The sequence below is a fragment of the Macaca thibetana genome, chromosome 1 (assembly GCF_024542745.1).
Source record: "Macaca thibetana thibetana isolate TM-01 chromosome 1, ASM2454274v1, whole genome shotgun sequence".
In the NCBI taxonomy this organism is placed as follows: Eukaryota; Metazoa; Chordata; class Mammalia; order Primates; family Cercopithecidae; genus Macaca; species Macaca thibetana.
The window spans coordinates 190,780,991-190,794,978 of NC_065578.1; the positions used below are offsets into that span (position 1 = coordinate 190,780,991).

At 43.5% G+C, this 13,988-nt stretch overlaps 2 protein-coding genes across 2 annotated transcripts in view; one reads left to right on the plus strand and one right to left on the minus strand.

The window, feature by feature from the left end:
* The window catches only part of C1H1orf105 (chromosome 1 C1orf105 homolog), a 48,430-nt gene that overhangs the window by 16,838 nt on the left and 17,604 nt on the right, over positions 1 to 13,988 (minus strand). Inside the window, exons 2-3 of the mRNA XM_050768016.1 lie at positions 6,826 to 6,911; positions 3,466 to 3,556 (exon numbers count right to left, since the gene is read on the minus strand). Coding sequence (XP_050623973.1) covers positions 3,466 to 3,556; positions 6,826 to 6,911 — 177 coding nt within the window. The remainder of the gene's footprint in view (positions 1 to 3,465; positions 3,557 to 6,825; positions 6,912 to 13,988) is intronic.
* Positions 7,230 to 10,527, plus strand: PIGC (phosphatidylinositol glycan anchor biosynthesis class C). Its single transcript, XM_050767931.1, has 2 exons — positions 7,230 to 8,003; positions 9,151 to 10,527. Exon 2 carries the CDS (start codon positions 9,366 to 9,368, stop codon positions 10,257 to 10,259), a length of 894 nt encoding a protein of 297 aa, XP_050623888.1. The 5' UTR covers positions 7,230 to 8,003; positions 9,151 to 9,365; the 3' UTR covers positions 10,260 to 10,527.

A 13,988-nucleotide genomic window follows, 5' to 3' on the forward strand; every position in this document is an offset into this window, starting at 1 on the left:
GGAGGCTGAGGCAGGAGAATCACTTGAACCTGGGAGGTGGAGGTTGCAGTGCCATAGAACTCTAGCCTGGGTGACAGAGCAAGACTCCATCTCAAAAAAAAGAATCCATATAAAGGCAGAATTATTTCTACCATGTAGAATCCCAAAAGTAGTGCTCAGAGAACTAATTTCAATATTCAAAAAACTTTATGATATTACACGTGTTCCTTCTATCTGAAAATGTCAGCCATTTTAAAGAATAAAGCTGAATATACCTTCAAAAATGCTCTTAATGTTCACTAGGAAAAAACCCCGAAATGTATACAAAATAATAGACAGCCATGTCCCTACATTCAGACTTATTAAATTTGATTTTTATTACCATCACTATTTTAGGTCAATAGCATTTAATATTCTCTTTAAAAATTGTATTTGTAGTTATTTGCACTAGATCAACATAAGCAATATAAATATGAAAATGACTTAGGAGTAAATGAGCTAGTTTCCTTGGTAGTTATGAGCTTTGAAAATTTAGTCAATGTGAGAGAAATAATAAACAGAGAGTTCTTAGTGGTGAGAAAATAGAAAGTCAACATCCTATACATCATCCCCAGCTATGCCTCTGCTATTGCACGATCTTTTTAGCCAGGGCTTTTTGCCACAGGTCTGCTAAAAGCAGAATAATAATGTTCTTATCTTCACTCTGACTCATTAGACTGGAACAACAAACCCAGATCAAAGTGAGTAGAGAGAGACTGGGGGCAGGAATTGAGAGGGTGGAGTGGCATTTTATAATCTATTAGTAACTGAGGAGTTCTAGCTAATTTACACCCAGTACCAGCAAGTGGGCAAAGGGGTTTGAGAGTCTCCAGCTGCAGTTTTCCAGGCCACCCCCACACACCTGCTGTTCCTTTGCCTTGGATCCCTGAGTCAGTCACCTCTTGACCCAGTTACCCGACTATCATGATGCCCCTTTCTGTTTCTCGGCATCTTGAGGAGTCATGAGTGGATGCCCGGAAATGGCAGGTGAAAGCAATGACTAACGAAGACGCTTCTCCACAGTAGATGTTTAAATGAGGAAATGTTTAGGCTTCATTTGTCTTCACTAAAAATCTTTCTTCTTTGATAGACCTGCCTCTCCTTTTGTTTTGTGTTTTTTGTCCCTCATCTCTGTGGGTGTGTTTCTCTCTTGCTTTCTGCTCCCTCTCCCTGTTACTGTGTCTCTGAGCCTGTTTCCCCTTTGTCTATTCACTAGGAAATACTGCTCCAGGCACACGTGCACCTGCCTCAGCCACGGGGCTGCTTCTGGGCAGGGGAGGAGTAAGCGGGTGTTTAAAGTTCTGCTCTTTGACCTGTGATGGTGAAGAGGAAGGCAGCCAGGTGGCAGGACCTTTGCACCTCTGCACAGGGTCCAGGGCCTCCAGTTGGCCTCTGGATTGCCAGCAGCTTCTTGGCAGGTCCCTGATTTAGAGGGTGAAGGAAGAGATCGTGTCCATAGTACATTCTACTCCCTTGAAACACAACAGTTTCTTTCCAGAAGGAGCAGCTGCTGGCTGAATCCATGTTTACCTCATGGCACATACGTGCAGGCCTTCATACACGCAGTAGACTCTGGGAGCCAGATTCAAATTTGAGGACGTCTGTGTGACAGGAAAGAATATGACTGGAGGTACCTGCCCGGTGTCCCAACAGAGCAAGGACCCCGGGTTCCTTACTTGTGTTTCAATCTGCAGGGGTGACTCTTTCTCACGTGCAAATCAGTGGAGGGTCAGCCTGCAACAGGATGAGTGAGGGTGAGGTTGAGGGGCCTGTGTTCTCACTCGATAAGAGCAACCTATCTGGGACTTCTCACGGGTCAGCCAGGAAACTGACCTCCCAGGCACCCTTTGGGCTATGCAGCTGGAAGCTGTTGCTCTTAACTGTCATCTAGTGGCTAACCATGAATATTGCAACCACAAAAACCGCTATACCCTGCTGGAGAATGGCCTCTCACTCCCACTGGTGGTTAGGATTGGCTTTCCTTCCCCATTCTCCACCCCAGCCAGGCTGGGACTTGGTGTCCTAGCGCCTAGGTTGCCACAGTACAGAAACCCAGAACAAACCTGAGATGAGGAGGCGTTCAGCGGCAGGTGAGACCTGTCTAAATAGGAAGCTCACAGCGACTTGATGACTGAAAGGCTTCTTGCTGGTTCTGCAGCAATTGCTAAGTCTGTCCTGCCTCCCCGCTCATCCCCCACCTCCACCCAGTGCATGTCATGGTGGTCATGTTACCTACTTGCCTGCCCAAGGTGTTAGGGGGACTAAGAGATGACTCTTAAGCAAAGCTTGGACCCTGACACTCCGGTGTTGAAAACCTTCAATGTGTCCTCTCTGCTTTTGTCTGTTGGGCCCTGTATGCATTAGCTGGGCCCAGCTGTGTCCTTGTTTCCCTTTCATGTATGCTCATAATTCCTTGATATTCTTCAGGCATTTCCTCCTGCACACTCAGTCTCCACCTCTTTGCTGATAATCTTCTCCTCTTTCCAGTTCTTCCTCCACCCCTGGCTCTTCCCTCCACTTGAAAACAGTATCTTCTAGATCCAATGCAGATGCCACTTCCTCTTGAATCATTCCCTCACTCCCACTCTGCTTGCCCAACCTGGGGGTAACCTTTGTTCCCACCTTCTCTCACAAGTGCTGTGCCCCATCTCTGAGATGCATTCTCAGTTGTGTCCCCGTCCTGTCTGCTCACTCATCTGCATAGCTGTGGCTGACTTACTCATCTCTGATGTATTAAAGCAAATACAAAGTCCTCTGTAAACATTTATTGACTGACACCAGGGCTCCTAATAATTGTGGTTCACATTCACTGAGCTCCTGCTCTGGGTGGGGCACCGTGCCAAGTGCCTTAGGCCGCTGCTTCAGGCACTGCCTATGACAGCCCTGTGAGGAATGTGCAATTTTTCAGGTGAAAAAAACTGCTTATCTCACCATATGTTTTCTTTCTTTCTCCACCTCAGGAAGGTGCTGACTACCCGAGCCCTGTAGCCTGTGTGCTTGCTCCACAGTGACACTGAGGGTCACTTGGCAGCCGGTCACGGTGGAGGGGAAATGAGGAGTTTTTAATGTAAAATTCCACAGGTGTCAGGAGTTGCAGGTGGGAGACATAAGCATTCCTTTGGGGGAGGCATTAGAGATTCCTGATTGGTTCCAGTCACAAGCTGATAGGCATTGCCTGGAAGTCTTGGGGCAGATTCCTCCATACTCATTTTAGTTTCCTGTTCTGTTGATTCTAACCTTATGCCTGTATTCTTAGTTCTAGTGAACTGGGGCCCTTAGGCACTTGAGACATAGTGAGGGGGGTGGGGCCATTCACTTCATTTAACAAATATTTATTGAACACTGATGGTGCACCAAGTGCAGGGCTGTGCTAAGGAGATGAGACATGTATTCATATTCTATGTCATTCTAGAACTGCTGTTGTTTTCGATAAAAATTTTTGAATACCTTAGATAAAACATCTGGAACTTGAAACAAAATTGGCAAATTCATATTCCTCTTGGACGAAGTCAGAAAAGTCGCAGAGGAAGGAGGATATCTAAGTAATTAAAACAAGAGAAAGTTAGAACCACAGTCCCCCATTTGAAGAGCCAGGCCCTTGGTTGTTTCTGAGAGAATACAAGGGACACCACAGGGAGCTGCCTTCCACTCCAGTTCTGGAGGACTCAGGCCATTGAGGAGCTCCCAAAAGATGGATTTGCCCTCCTATGTCACTTTGGCTTTTCTGTCCCTTTTGTTTTGCACTAACCAATTTTGGATTGTCAGTGTACAAACAAGGCAGGATAAAGATTGTTCACAGCAGTAGACGTGTAATGAGCAAAATGAATCCCAGGTTTTCTCTTTGAAAGGGTCTGCACTCAAGTTTTCGATGTCTCACCTGTGCCTGTCCCCTTTCATACCTGGGCTGACTTCTTGGAGTTTGTGTCCTTGCACCCTGAAACAATCCACCTGTTTCCTCCCACAGAACGTCTTCTCCCTCCACCCATTCTTTTCCTTTGCTACATTTTTTCTTTCTAGTTTTCAGTTGAAGCAGTGATGTTGCAAGAACACCAGTTCTTTTTACAGGGTGACCTGCCTGTGCTCTCTCTCACTTGGTACTGTGGTTCATTTCATTACAGTGTACGGGGCCAAGACCTGCAGGGGCCTGATAATCATAAACTGTTTGTGTGTGTGGCACCATTCATGCCCCTGGCATCCAAGAAGTAGAAACTCAGAATGCTGGCAGTTTTGCCGGGAACACATCTCCTCTTTAATGAGGAAAGATTTCATTGTCCATTGTTCATTTAAAACAAAGGCGTGTGGAAGGGGTTTGATGTTCATGAGGCATTTCTTGTTTCATTTCTCCCCACATTTCCCTGGACCCTGTGAGACCAGAGACAGTGGGTCTGACATCAGTGCCCTCAGGGTCTTTGTCTTTGATATGGGAATAGACAGTCTTGGACTTGTCACCCAAATGCTGATGAGGAGAGACCAGGAGGCCAGCTTAGAACTCCTTCAGCACACTATAATCTTATACAAACAGGACCTTAGTGTGACTTGAAGGGCTTTGGAGACTGACGATGAGGGTGGCTTCGAAATTGTCAGGCCAACCTGAGAGAGTCCTTGAAGGAAGTGGGTCAGTACAGGCACTTCTTATTACAGCCCAGCCGCACCTCCTCCAACCGCGCAGGTGTGTTTCCATTGCGCACAGCTGGAATTACTCTGAGCATATTTGGCTAAATGTTCCTTTATCTTTTTCAGACTGTTCTGCATTAGAACTCTTTGCTCAAGGGTATGTAACGCTTAAGGCACATTGAGAACTTTCTCCCAAAGTCTCAGTAAGGGGCTTTGCCAAAAATAAACAGCTTGGAACCCAGAGCTTTGTCCCACATGAGGAGCTTTTAATCCTTAAGATCTGTTGATACTTAAACCATCCTTTCAAAAGACTTTACATTCCTGTCTTGTCCTCCTGAGAGTTCAGGGCACCTCAGAGGTGCTGTTCGGTCACCTTTGTTGTAAGGTAGGTGTATTACATTTTTCTAAACAAGAATTGAGATTGCTACCCCAATCCTCCCAGAATAGCGATGAGTAGAGCTTCACTGCCTGCCTAAGGTAATTTCTTCTTGTGCCTAGCCTAGATTTGGCTGGCTGGAGGAAAAACTACCCACTCCCTTTCCAGTTGGCTGTCAACAGACTGTCTGCTCTGACCCTCCAGGACCTGGCTGTGAAATTGAACAGGTGCTGCGGAAGGCCAGTTGTATTCTGGGCCTACCCTTCTCCCTGATCTTCACCCTCTGCCAAAGGCTTATATACTTAGAGACCAAGGGAGCTGGGGGCAAGAGAGCCATGCACAAGGATGCTTTGCTCTTGGCTGCTGGGGCAGGTCTAATGGACATGGGGGTAGTATGGGATGGTGGGATATTACCCTATTAGATCAAACACTAGCAATTTCACATAAAACATCCAGATTTCTAGTACTATTAGAAGACCCAGTGGATCTGGCCTCTGGACTCACATGCCTGCAGGTAACACTGCTGGGGTGCGGGTGGGCTGAAGTGGGGAGGTGATTTCCATTCACTGCAGTCCTGTTTGGCCAGCTGTACTCATTATGCCCCTCATCTCACTGTCATGGGCCTGTGAGTTTGTGTCCCACCCTCAATTAAAATATGCTAGACTATCCTTACTCATGCTGATCCATGTAGCATTAACAACTCTTAATAAGCCCTCTACCACTTAGTGCTTTTGTTTCTTAAATAGGCCTTTGAGTTTATTGAACCTCTGATAATCTGCTTTAGACATATTCAAAATTATGTAAAAGCAACACAACTGAATAATGAGCACTTGAAAGCACTTGTGAATTTTGTTCTGAAAATACATAAAACTGTACCTATTTACTGAGAATGTGATTTTTTTTTTAAAGTAGAGTAGACAAAGTAAGGGTACGTGTTACTAAAGTGGGGATGTGGAGGTAGTGATGGGAATTCGCTCACGAAGTCATTTATCCATGGGCAGGAGGGTACATGGTAGTTATCAACAGGAGGAGAAACCCTTTTCGGGGAGTCTGGCTTTTCTAACAAGCTGTTTCACATGCCAAGGAGTGGATCCTTTTTTGTCTGTCATGTACCTTTGGAATGGCCTCTATGCCGGCCTTTTCTTTGCCCTCCTTGTGGTTTCTTTCATTCACCCCAACACTGCTTCACACCTACCCTTCTGTCCATGTCCCCTTTCCAGAGTGGGGTTTATCACTACACTTAGGAACTATTTCATCAAAAATGGAGAAGGAACATGGTAACCCAATAATTTCAAGAGACAGCTGAAATGCTCCCTAGACATGTAATTCCTGCAATTTTGAAAAATAGATGTATGTGTCACATAGTAGTCTGTCTGGAAGGAATAGGACTAACAAGATTGTAGGAGGGTACCTCAAAGTTACATACAGAGTTACTATTCTATAAAGATGGGAACTTACTGTTCTAGACTTTTGATGGTAAAAATGTGAAAATTTCAGACTACAGCAGTGGAGAAAAGGTGGGGTGAGAAAGAGGATGGAAGTGTTTTAAGTGACAGTGTCTAGCGACAAAATTATCTTATACTGTTGAGTGGTAGAGGGAAATAATTTGAGATCTCATCTCCTCTAGCCAGATCTATACTCAGTGATCATTTTTGTCTGAGAAACCTGGAATATTTCTATTTTTAAAGCACTTGACTTGAGTTTCTCAATGGATCAAATGCGCCCTCTGATAATTGTATAATTATCATCCCTTAAGAAGAAATCATCTTCTGTGAGATGTTTCGTAAATCTTTTGCCCTCAGTGGCTGAGAGGTTACCTTCTGGGGAGGCTGAGCACTAGTGGCTTGTTTACGAGGCTGGCCTCACTAAGCCAAGGAATCTTGTCAAATTTTGCAACAGAAGCCTAGAGGGAAATAGAGAACATTTTACAGAATGTATCACACTTAAACATTGCTATCATTACGATGGCCGAAGTCAGCTAATAGCAGCCATATAGTGAACACTTTACAAAACATTTTTATATTTTATATTTGACTCTTTGACCATCCTATACAGTAGCCAAGTGCAAATAATGTCATCTCCATTTTACTAATGAAGAAATCCAAGGTCAGGTAGTGTGATTTGCCTTGAGTCACTGAGCTAGTAAATGGGTCATGTTTTCTGACTTTTGTATCCACTGTATCCCGTGTTTTACTACATCCCTTTGTTTATTATTTCCTTCGTTTATACATCCTTTAATATTTCTATGAACTCAGTTTAATTAGCAATCTTCTCCTTTCCTCTTTTAGGAGTTAAAGAGGAAAGAACCAAGCTTTGAATCTATGGACAACTGGATATTGATCTCTGTTCATCTACTTCCCAGGTGCCTGTCCTTGGACAAATTCAACTTATCTGAGCCTTAGATTTGTCCTCTTTGAGGGAGAAGATGATATAATCAGTGTAAAGGTCAATGTATCAAAAAAGAGAGTTTCATGAGAGCAGCAATTTTTGTCTGTTTCATTCACGGCTGTATCATGAGCACCCCCAAGGAGGGCTTGTTACCTGCAGGCATTCAGTCAGTATCTGTGGAATGAACGCATGGATGCATGGGAAGTCCCAGCTGAGGGCCTGACTTAATAAAAGGAGCGCAACAAAAGCTGCCATTATCTCTCACCCACTGGCCCAGCCTCTTTCCTTGTCCTCTCCTGCCTTACCCAGCCCTTCAGATGGCACATCCCATCTTTCAATAGGGGATTGCTGGAGATTTGCCTTCCTAGGCTCAGAGCATTCGGGTTTGGGCCAGTCTCCAGGAGAGGAGTCCGGAGGTCCTCTGAGCAGCCAGGAGGGGGCAGCAGCCACGTCGCGATGGTTCCGGCTGGGGAAGGGTGCTCTCGCTGAGGAGATTGCGGCAGACCCGGAAGTGCTCCGCCACAGTCGCAGCCCCTGCGCCCCGGAGCGGGAAAAAGGCTGGGTGCCGCCGTCCCCCAGCTGCGCATCCCTAGGAACTCTCGGGCAGGTGGGTTCCGTGTAACTGTCAGTGTTTCCGGGGCTCCTTCTCCTCTGCTGTCTCTCGCAGGCTCAAGGCTGAGTGAGGGGTGGCGGCTGGAGTGGGAGGCCCGGAGAGTGAAGGCGCACCCCTGGGGTCACCCTACCCTACCCTACCCTACCCTGTCCCCTCCCAGCCCCACTCTGCGGGCGGGCGCTGCCCTTTTGGGCGTCGCGAACCCTCCAGCCTCGGCGGCGGCCTTAAGATTCCTGGGCTGGGATCCCTGCTGCAGAGAGCGGGGTAACGGTGTCTGGCCTGCCAAGCAACACTTGTCGTGGTCTTCATGGAAGAAATAAAGTCGGTCAATATGAAATTTTTTTTCCTCAAATTTGCCGGATGCCTGTGGTGTTTCTGACTCTTAGTTTTCTCATTGTGAAAAAGGGATGATTACCTTTCTGGATCCTCACAAGAGTTTCCTTGTTTTGAGTAGACTGATAGCTCTTTAAAGGATGCTAAGCTCAGCTAATGGAAGAAGAGTCTAGTTTCTTTGAGTCTGTGATTTTGGCTAAACAAACTGTAGAGCTCATACCTTTCTGTATGGTGCAGCTTACTATTGTCTTTGGATTGGTAATTTAAAAAATATAACATGCCTTTGAGAACCAATAAAAGCTATGGATATTATCCGTATAAATTGACACAAATCCGGATATAAACATGCAATGTGATACACCGAAGGGGTATGTGAACCACTGAGTTAAGAACTGGTTTAGAGGGAGATACAATGTCAGACACAGGCTTTGGGATAAGACTTTGGTTTGAATCCTGGCTCTGCTCTGTTACTTTAGGGCAAAGTTACTTAAGCATCTTGAATCTCAGCTTTTTTACCAAAGCAGGACTAATACTAACTTGCAAGGTTGTGAGGATTAAGTGAAAGAAGATACATAAGGCATTTAGCACATAGTAGGCACTCAATAAATGATAGCTAACAGATGTCTATTATTATTCAAGGAATTATAATTTTCAAGTCTGAAATGCAGTTTTAATGTCCCAAATTAATAAGGTGACTACCACATACATTTTGCTCAGACTTTTAGTAAACTGAGTTGATTTGACTTTAACTCAGTACTACTCTTGACCTTTCACAACTTTTGTAGGTTCACAGTCTCTCTTTTTCTAGGAACTTGGCTGTGTTGTCCTGCCTCAGAGACAAATTCATCTGTTGTAGGCCTAGCCTGGGTTGCTGCCTTTGAAAACAAGGAAAGGTTGATAGAACATCAACCACAGCATGGAATTTCCAGGGAGGTCTCATTTCAAAACTTCATAAAGAACAAGAACCACCTGGACTTCTGTGAGGGCGATGATTAAACTGGCCTGAGTTTGAATGAAAGGATAATGTGTGCCCAACCTGTAACTAGCACCAAGGAGGTCAAGTGGCAGAAGGTCTTGTATGAGCGACAGCCCTTTCCTGATAACTATGTGGACCGGCGATTCCTGGAAGAGCTCCGGAAAAACATCCATGCTCGGAAATACCAATATTGGGCTGTGGTATTTGAGTCCAGTGTAGTGATCCAGCAGCTGTGCAGTGTTTGTGTTTTTGTGGTTATCTGGTGGTATATGGATGAGGGTCTTCTGGCCCCCCATTGGCTTTTTGGGACTGGCCTGGCTTCTTCACTGATTGGGTATGTTTTGTTTGATCTCATTGATGGAGGTGAAGGGCGGAAGAAGAGTGGGCAGACCCGATGGGCTGACCTGAAGAGTGCCCTAGTCTTCATTACTTTCACTTATGGGTTTTCACCAGTGCTGAAAACCCTTACAGAGTCTGTCAGCACTGACACCATCTATGCCATGTCAGTCTTCATGCTGTTAGGCCACCTCATCTTTTTTGACTATGGTGCCAATGCTGCCATTGTGTCCAGCACGCTATCCTTGAACATGGCCATCTTTGCTTCTGTATGCTTGGCTTCACGTCTTCCCCGGTCCCTGCATGCCTTCATCATGGTGACGTTTGCCATTCAGATTTTTGCCCTATGGCCCATGTTACAGAAGAAACTAAAGGCATGTACTCCCCGGAGCTATGTGGGGGTCACACTGCTCTTTGCATTTTCAGCCTTAGGAGGCCTACTGTCCATCAGTGCTGTGGGAGCCATACTCTTTGCCCTTCTGCTGATGTCTATCTCATGTCTCTGTCCATTCTACCTCATTCGCTTGCAGCTTTTTAAAGAAAACATTCATGGGCCTTGGGATGAAGCTGAAATCAAGGAAGACTTGTCCAGGTTCCTCAGTTAAATTAGGACATCCATTACGTTATTAAGGCAAGCTGATAGACTAGCCTCCTAACTAGTATAGAACTTAAAGACAGAGTTCCATTCTGGAAGCAGCATGTCGTTGTGGTAAGAGAACAGAGATCAAAACAAAAAAGATGAACCAAAGGCTTGGGTGGTGCGGGTTCTTATCCTTTCCGTTATTTTGTGGATGAAAATACTTTCTGGGACCCTCTTGAATTACATGCTGTAACATATGAAGTGATGTGGTTTCTATTAAAAAAATAACACATTCATCAAGTTGTCTCGTGATTTTTACATAAACAGTAGGCAGAGGGGCATGAAGAGTGAAGAGTGTGTGTGCGTGTGTGTGTGTGTAAAGTCACTTCTCTCTACCCTTTTCAATGTGCTAATGCTGTTTTATTTATCTAGGGCTCAAATCCTAGAACACAAGGTGCTGTGTTCAGTTTTGTTGCCCAATATCACAGAATTGGTTACCTAACCTTGACTCAGTTTCTACCTTGTTGTTAGGGAAGCATATACACAACTAATTACAAAGCAGAGTGTGATGTGTCATAATAAGCAGAATGCTAGGGGGAATTCAGAAGCTGGAGATAAATTTCAGCTGGAATAATTAGGAAATACTTATGAGAGGCAGTGACATTTGAGGTTAGTCTTGGAGGATAGGGAGACTTAAGTAGGCAAAAGATGGTTTTAGGGCAATGTGTTGAAGGCCTTTAGAGGCCAGGTCAGTAACGGAAGCAAATGAAACTGGCATGCTTTGTGTGACTGATGGCAACTGTGAACAAATGGAGATGTCCAATGGAGACACCTGCTACAGTGCTCCAACTGATAGTTTCTATTCACAGTTGGTGCATAGACCCTTAGAATTCCAGATAGGATTCTAAAAGAAGTCCCAGTAACTGTATATCTGATTTTTAATATGAAATCTGACTTGTAAATTCTGTCTCAAGTTTAAATTAATCAGGCTAAAAACACGTTTGCAGCAACATAAGATTACTACTGTACCACATCTGTCCTTAGCATGGGCACGATGATGGGACAATATTTGATGGCACTTCAGGGTTATGGGGAGTTTTGGGAGGGGATATTGGGAAAAAGTCAGAATGGGAGGTTGAGTAGCAATTCGAGGGCTGTGAATTTGGGCTCTATACTGTAGGTAATGGGGAGCAATCCATTTTGTCTAAGGAGGAAATAAATCATCACATCTTAGGCCACAACTGTTCTATGTCTCAGTTTTCATCTGTAAAGTGGGAATAAAAGTATCTACCTCTAGAATTGTGGTAAATGGGATATATGCAAAGTGCTTTGAAGAATGCCTGACATGAAGCACTATGTATTAGCATCAGCACTATGTAATAGCTAGTACTAATGTATTAGGTGTTGTTTAAGTTGACATGTAAGAAAACCTAAAGAGAGCAGAGACAAGGTGCCAAATGCAGCAGGCACCTCCCAGGATAGCTGGTTATTCCTGTGGTAATTCATTTGCGGCAAGTTTCTGTACTGTCCTTTTATCACTAGGAATTAACTTCAAATCAGAAATTTTGTCAAGGGAGTGGTATTACTAAAAAATATTTTAATTTATTTGAACATAAATTTCTCAAGAATGTCTGGGACATGACTTTGAACTAGTGTCTTCAGCGCTTCTCATGTCACATTCTTTTTCAGAGTTTTATTTGGGCAGATGAATATTGTGTTTTGTGATAAAAATTGGTGGTTTTCCGCAAGGTCAATTGGACTGCTTTCTATATTCAGGGACACTAGCCAATGAGGAGAAAAGGGTTTCAGGGACTAACCTCTGGAGCCCAAAGCATCTGTCCACTGCCTGCTCCTGGTTTGGCCTCATGTCTCAATAGAGGCATGCCTCATAATTATTCTATAGTCCACATCAGGAACAGGGCTAGGTGTTGGTGGTTGAAGATAGTAAAGAGTTCTATGAAATTGTAGTTTTTGTTTATATGTATTAATACATGTGTATTATTTGAGTGCATTTGTGATTGTTAACTTTAGAGAACTCAAGTAGCAACCGTGCATATTGGTGACCAGAAAGTTTCTCAAACTTTCAAGAATAGTTCCTTAGTGGGATGACAATATGGCTGCACTAACATTTTCAGCTTTTCCCTGTCACACTGTATAGTATTTGGAGACACTGAGTCCCTTACCTTACACAATGTGGTGGTTGTAGAAATTCATTGTGAAGGTGGTGGGAGATGGAGAATTGTGGGATAGATGCAAGGATGAAGGGTGAGGCAGTAGACTTAATTTGGACAGAAAAGTGGTGGCTGTGGGGAGAAGGTTCTTACACCTAGAATGAACAGTATGTGCCAGAGTGCACAGGACCTGATGCATCCTGGCAGTGGATAATAGCACAGGACAAATGGGCTGTAGTGAGGGACTGAAATCTGAGAGTGCTGAATACTTTGCATTATTGTATCCTGTAGTCGGTGGCAAGTTAAGGGGATTTTGAAAAGAGATGTTATAAAACTAGATAGATAAATCATATATAAGTGTGTATATACAGACATGTACACACACACAAAGTGTGTATATACAGACATGTACACACACACACAGTGTGTATATACAGACATGTATACACACACACAAAGTGTGTATATACAGACATGTACACACACACACAAAGTGTGTATATACAGACATGTACACACACACACAAAGTGTATATACCATTCACATATATGTATACCAATATCTATCTATATACAGGCATACCTTGGAGATACTGAAGTTTGGTTCCAGACCACTACAATAAAGCTAATATTACAATAAAACAAGTCACATGAATTTTTTGGTTTTCCAGTGTGTATAAAATTTATGCTTACATTGTATTAAAGTCTATAAAATGTGCAATCTCATTATGTCTAAAAAATATGCATACCCTAATTTAAAAATGCTTTTTTTGCTAAAAATGCTAACAATCATCTGAGCCTTCTGTGAATCAGAATCTTTTTGCTGGTGAGGGTCTTGCCTTGATATTGATGGCTGCTGACTTAAGGATGCTAGGTGCTGAAGGCTGGGGTGGCTGTGGCAATTTCTTAAGACAATAATGAAGTTTGCTGCTTCTTTCGACTCTTCCTTTCAAGAAACATTTCTCTGTAGCACATGATGCTGTTTGATAGCATTTTACTCACAGTAGAACATTTTTCAAAATTGGGTCAACCCTCTCACACCCTGCCACTGCTATATAACAATTTCATGTAATATTCTAAAAACATTGTTATTTCTACAAAAACAATGTTCACAGCATCTTCATCAGAAGTAGATTTCATTTTGGGAAACAGTTTTCTTGCTACTTGTAGTAATCAGTTTCTCATCTCTTCAGTTCCATCATACGATTACAGCAACTCAGTCACATCTTTACATATCACTTCTAGTTCTCTTGCTGTTTCCACCACATCTGCAGTTACTTGCTCCGCTGAAGTCTTGAGCCTCTCAAAGTAATTCATGAGGGTTGGAATCAACATCTTCCAAACTCCTGTTAATGTTGATATTTTGACTTCCTCTCACAAGTTACAAATGTTCTTAATGGCAATGCCTAGATCCATCAGAGGAATCACTATGGCAGCTATAGCCTTACAAAATGTATTTCTTAAATAATAAGACTTGAAAGTCAGAATTACTCTTTGATCCATGGGCTTCAGAATGGATGTTGTGTTAGCAGGCATGGAAACAAATTTTAAATGAACAGTAATATTTTGAAGGAATCTTTTTT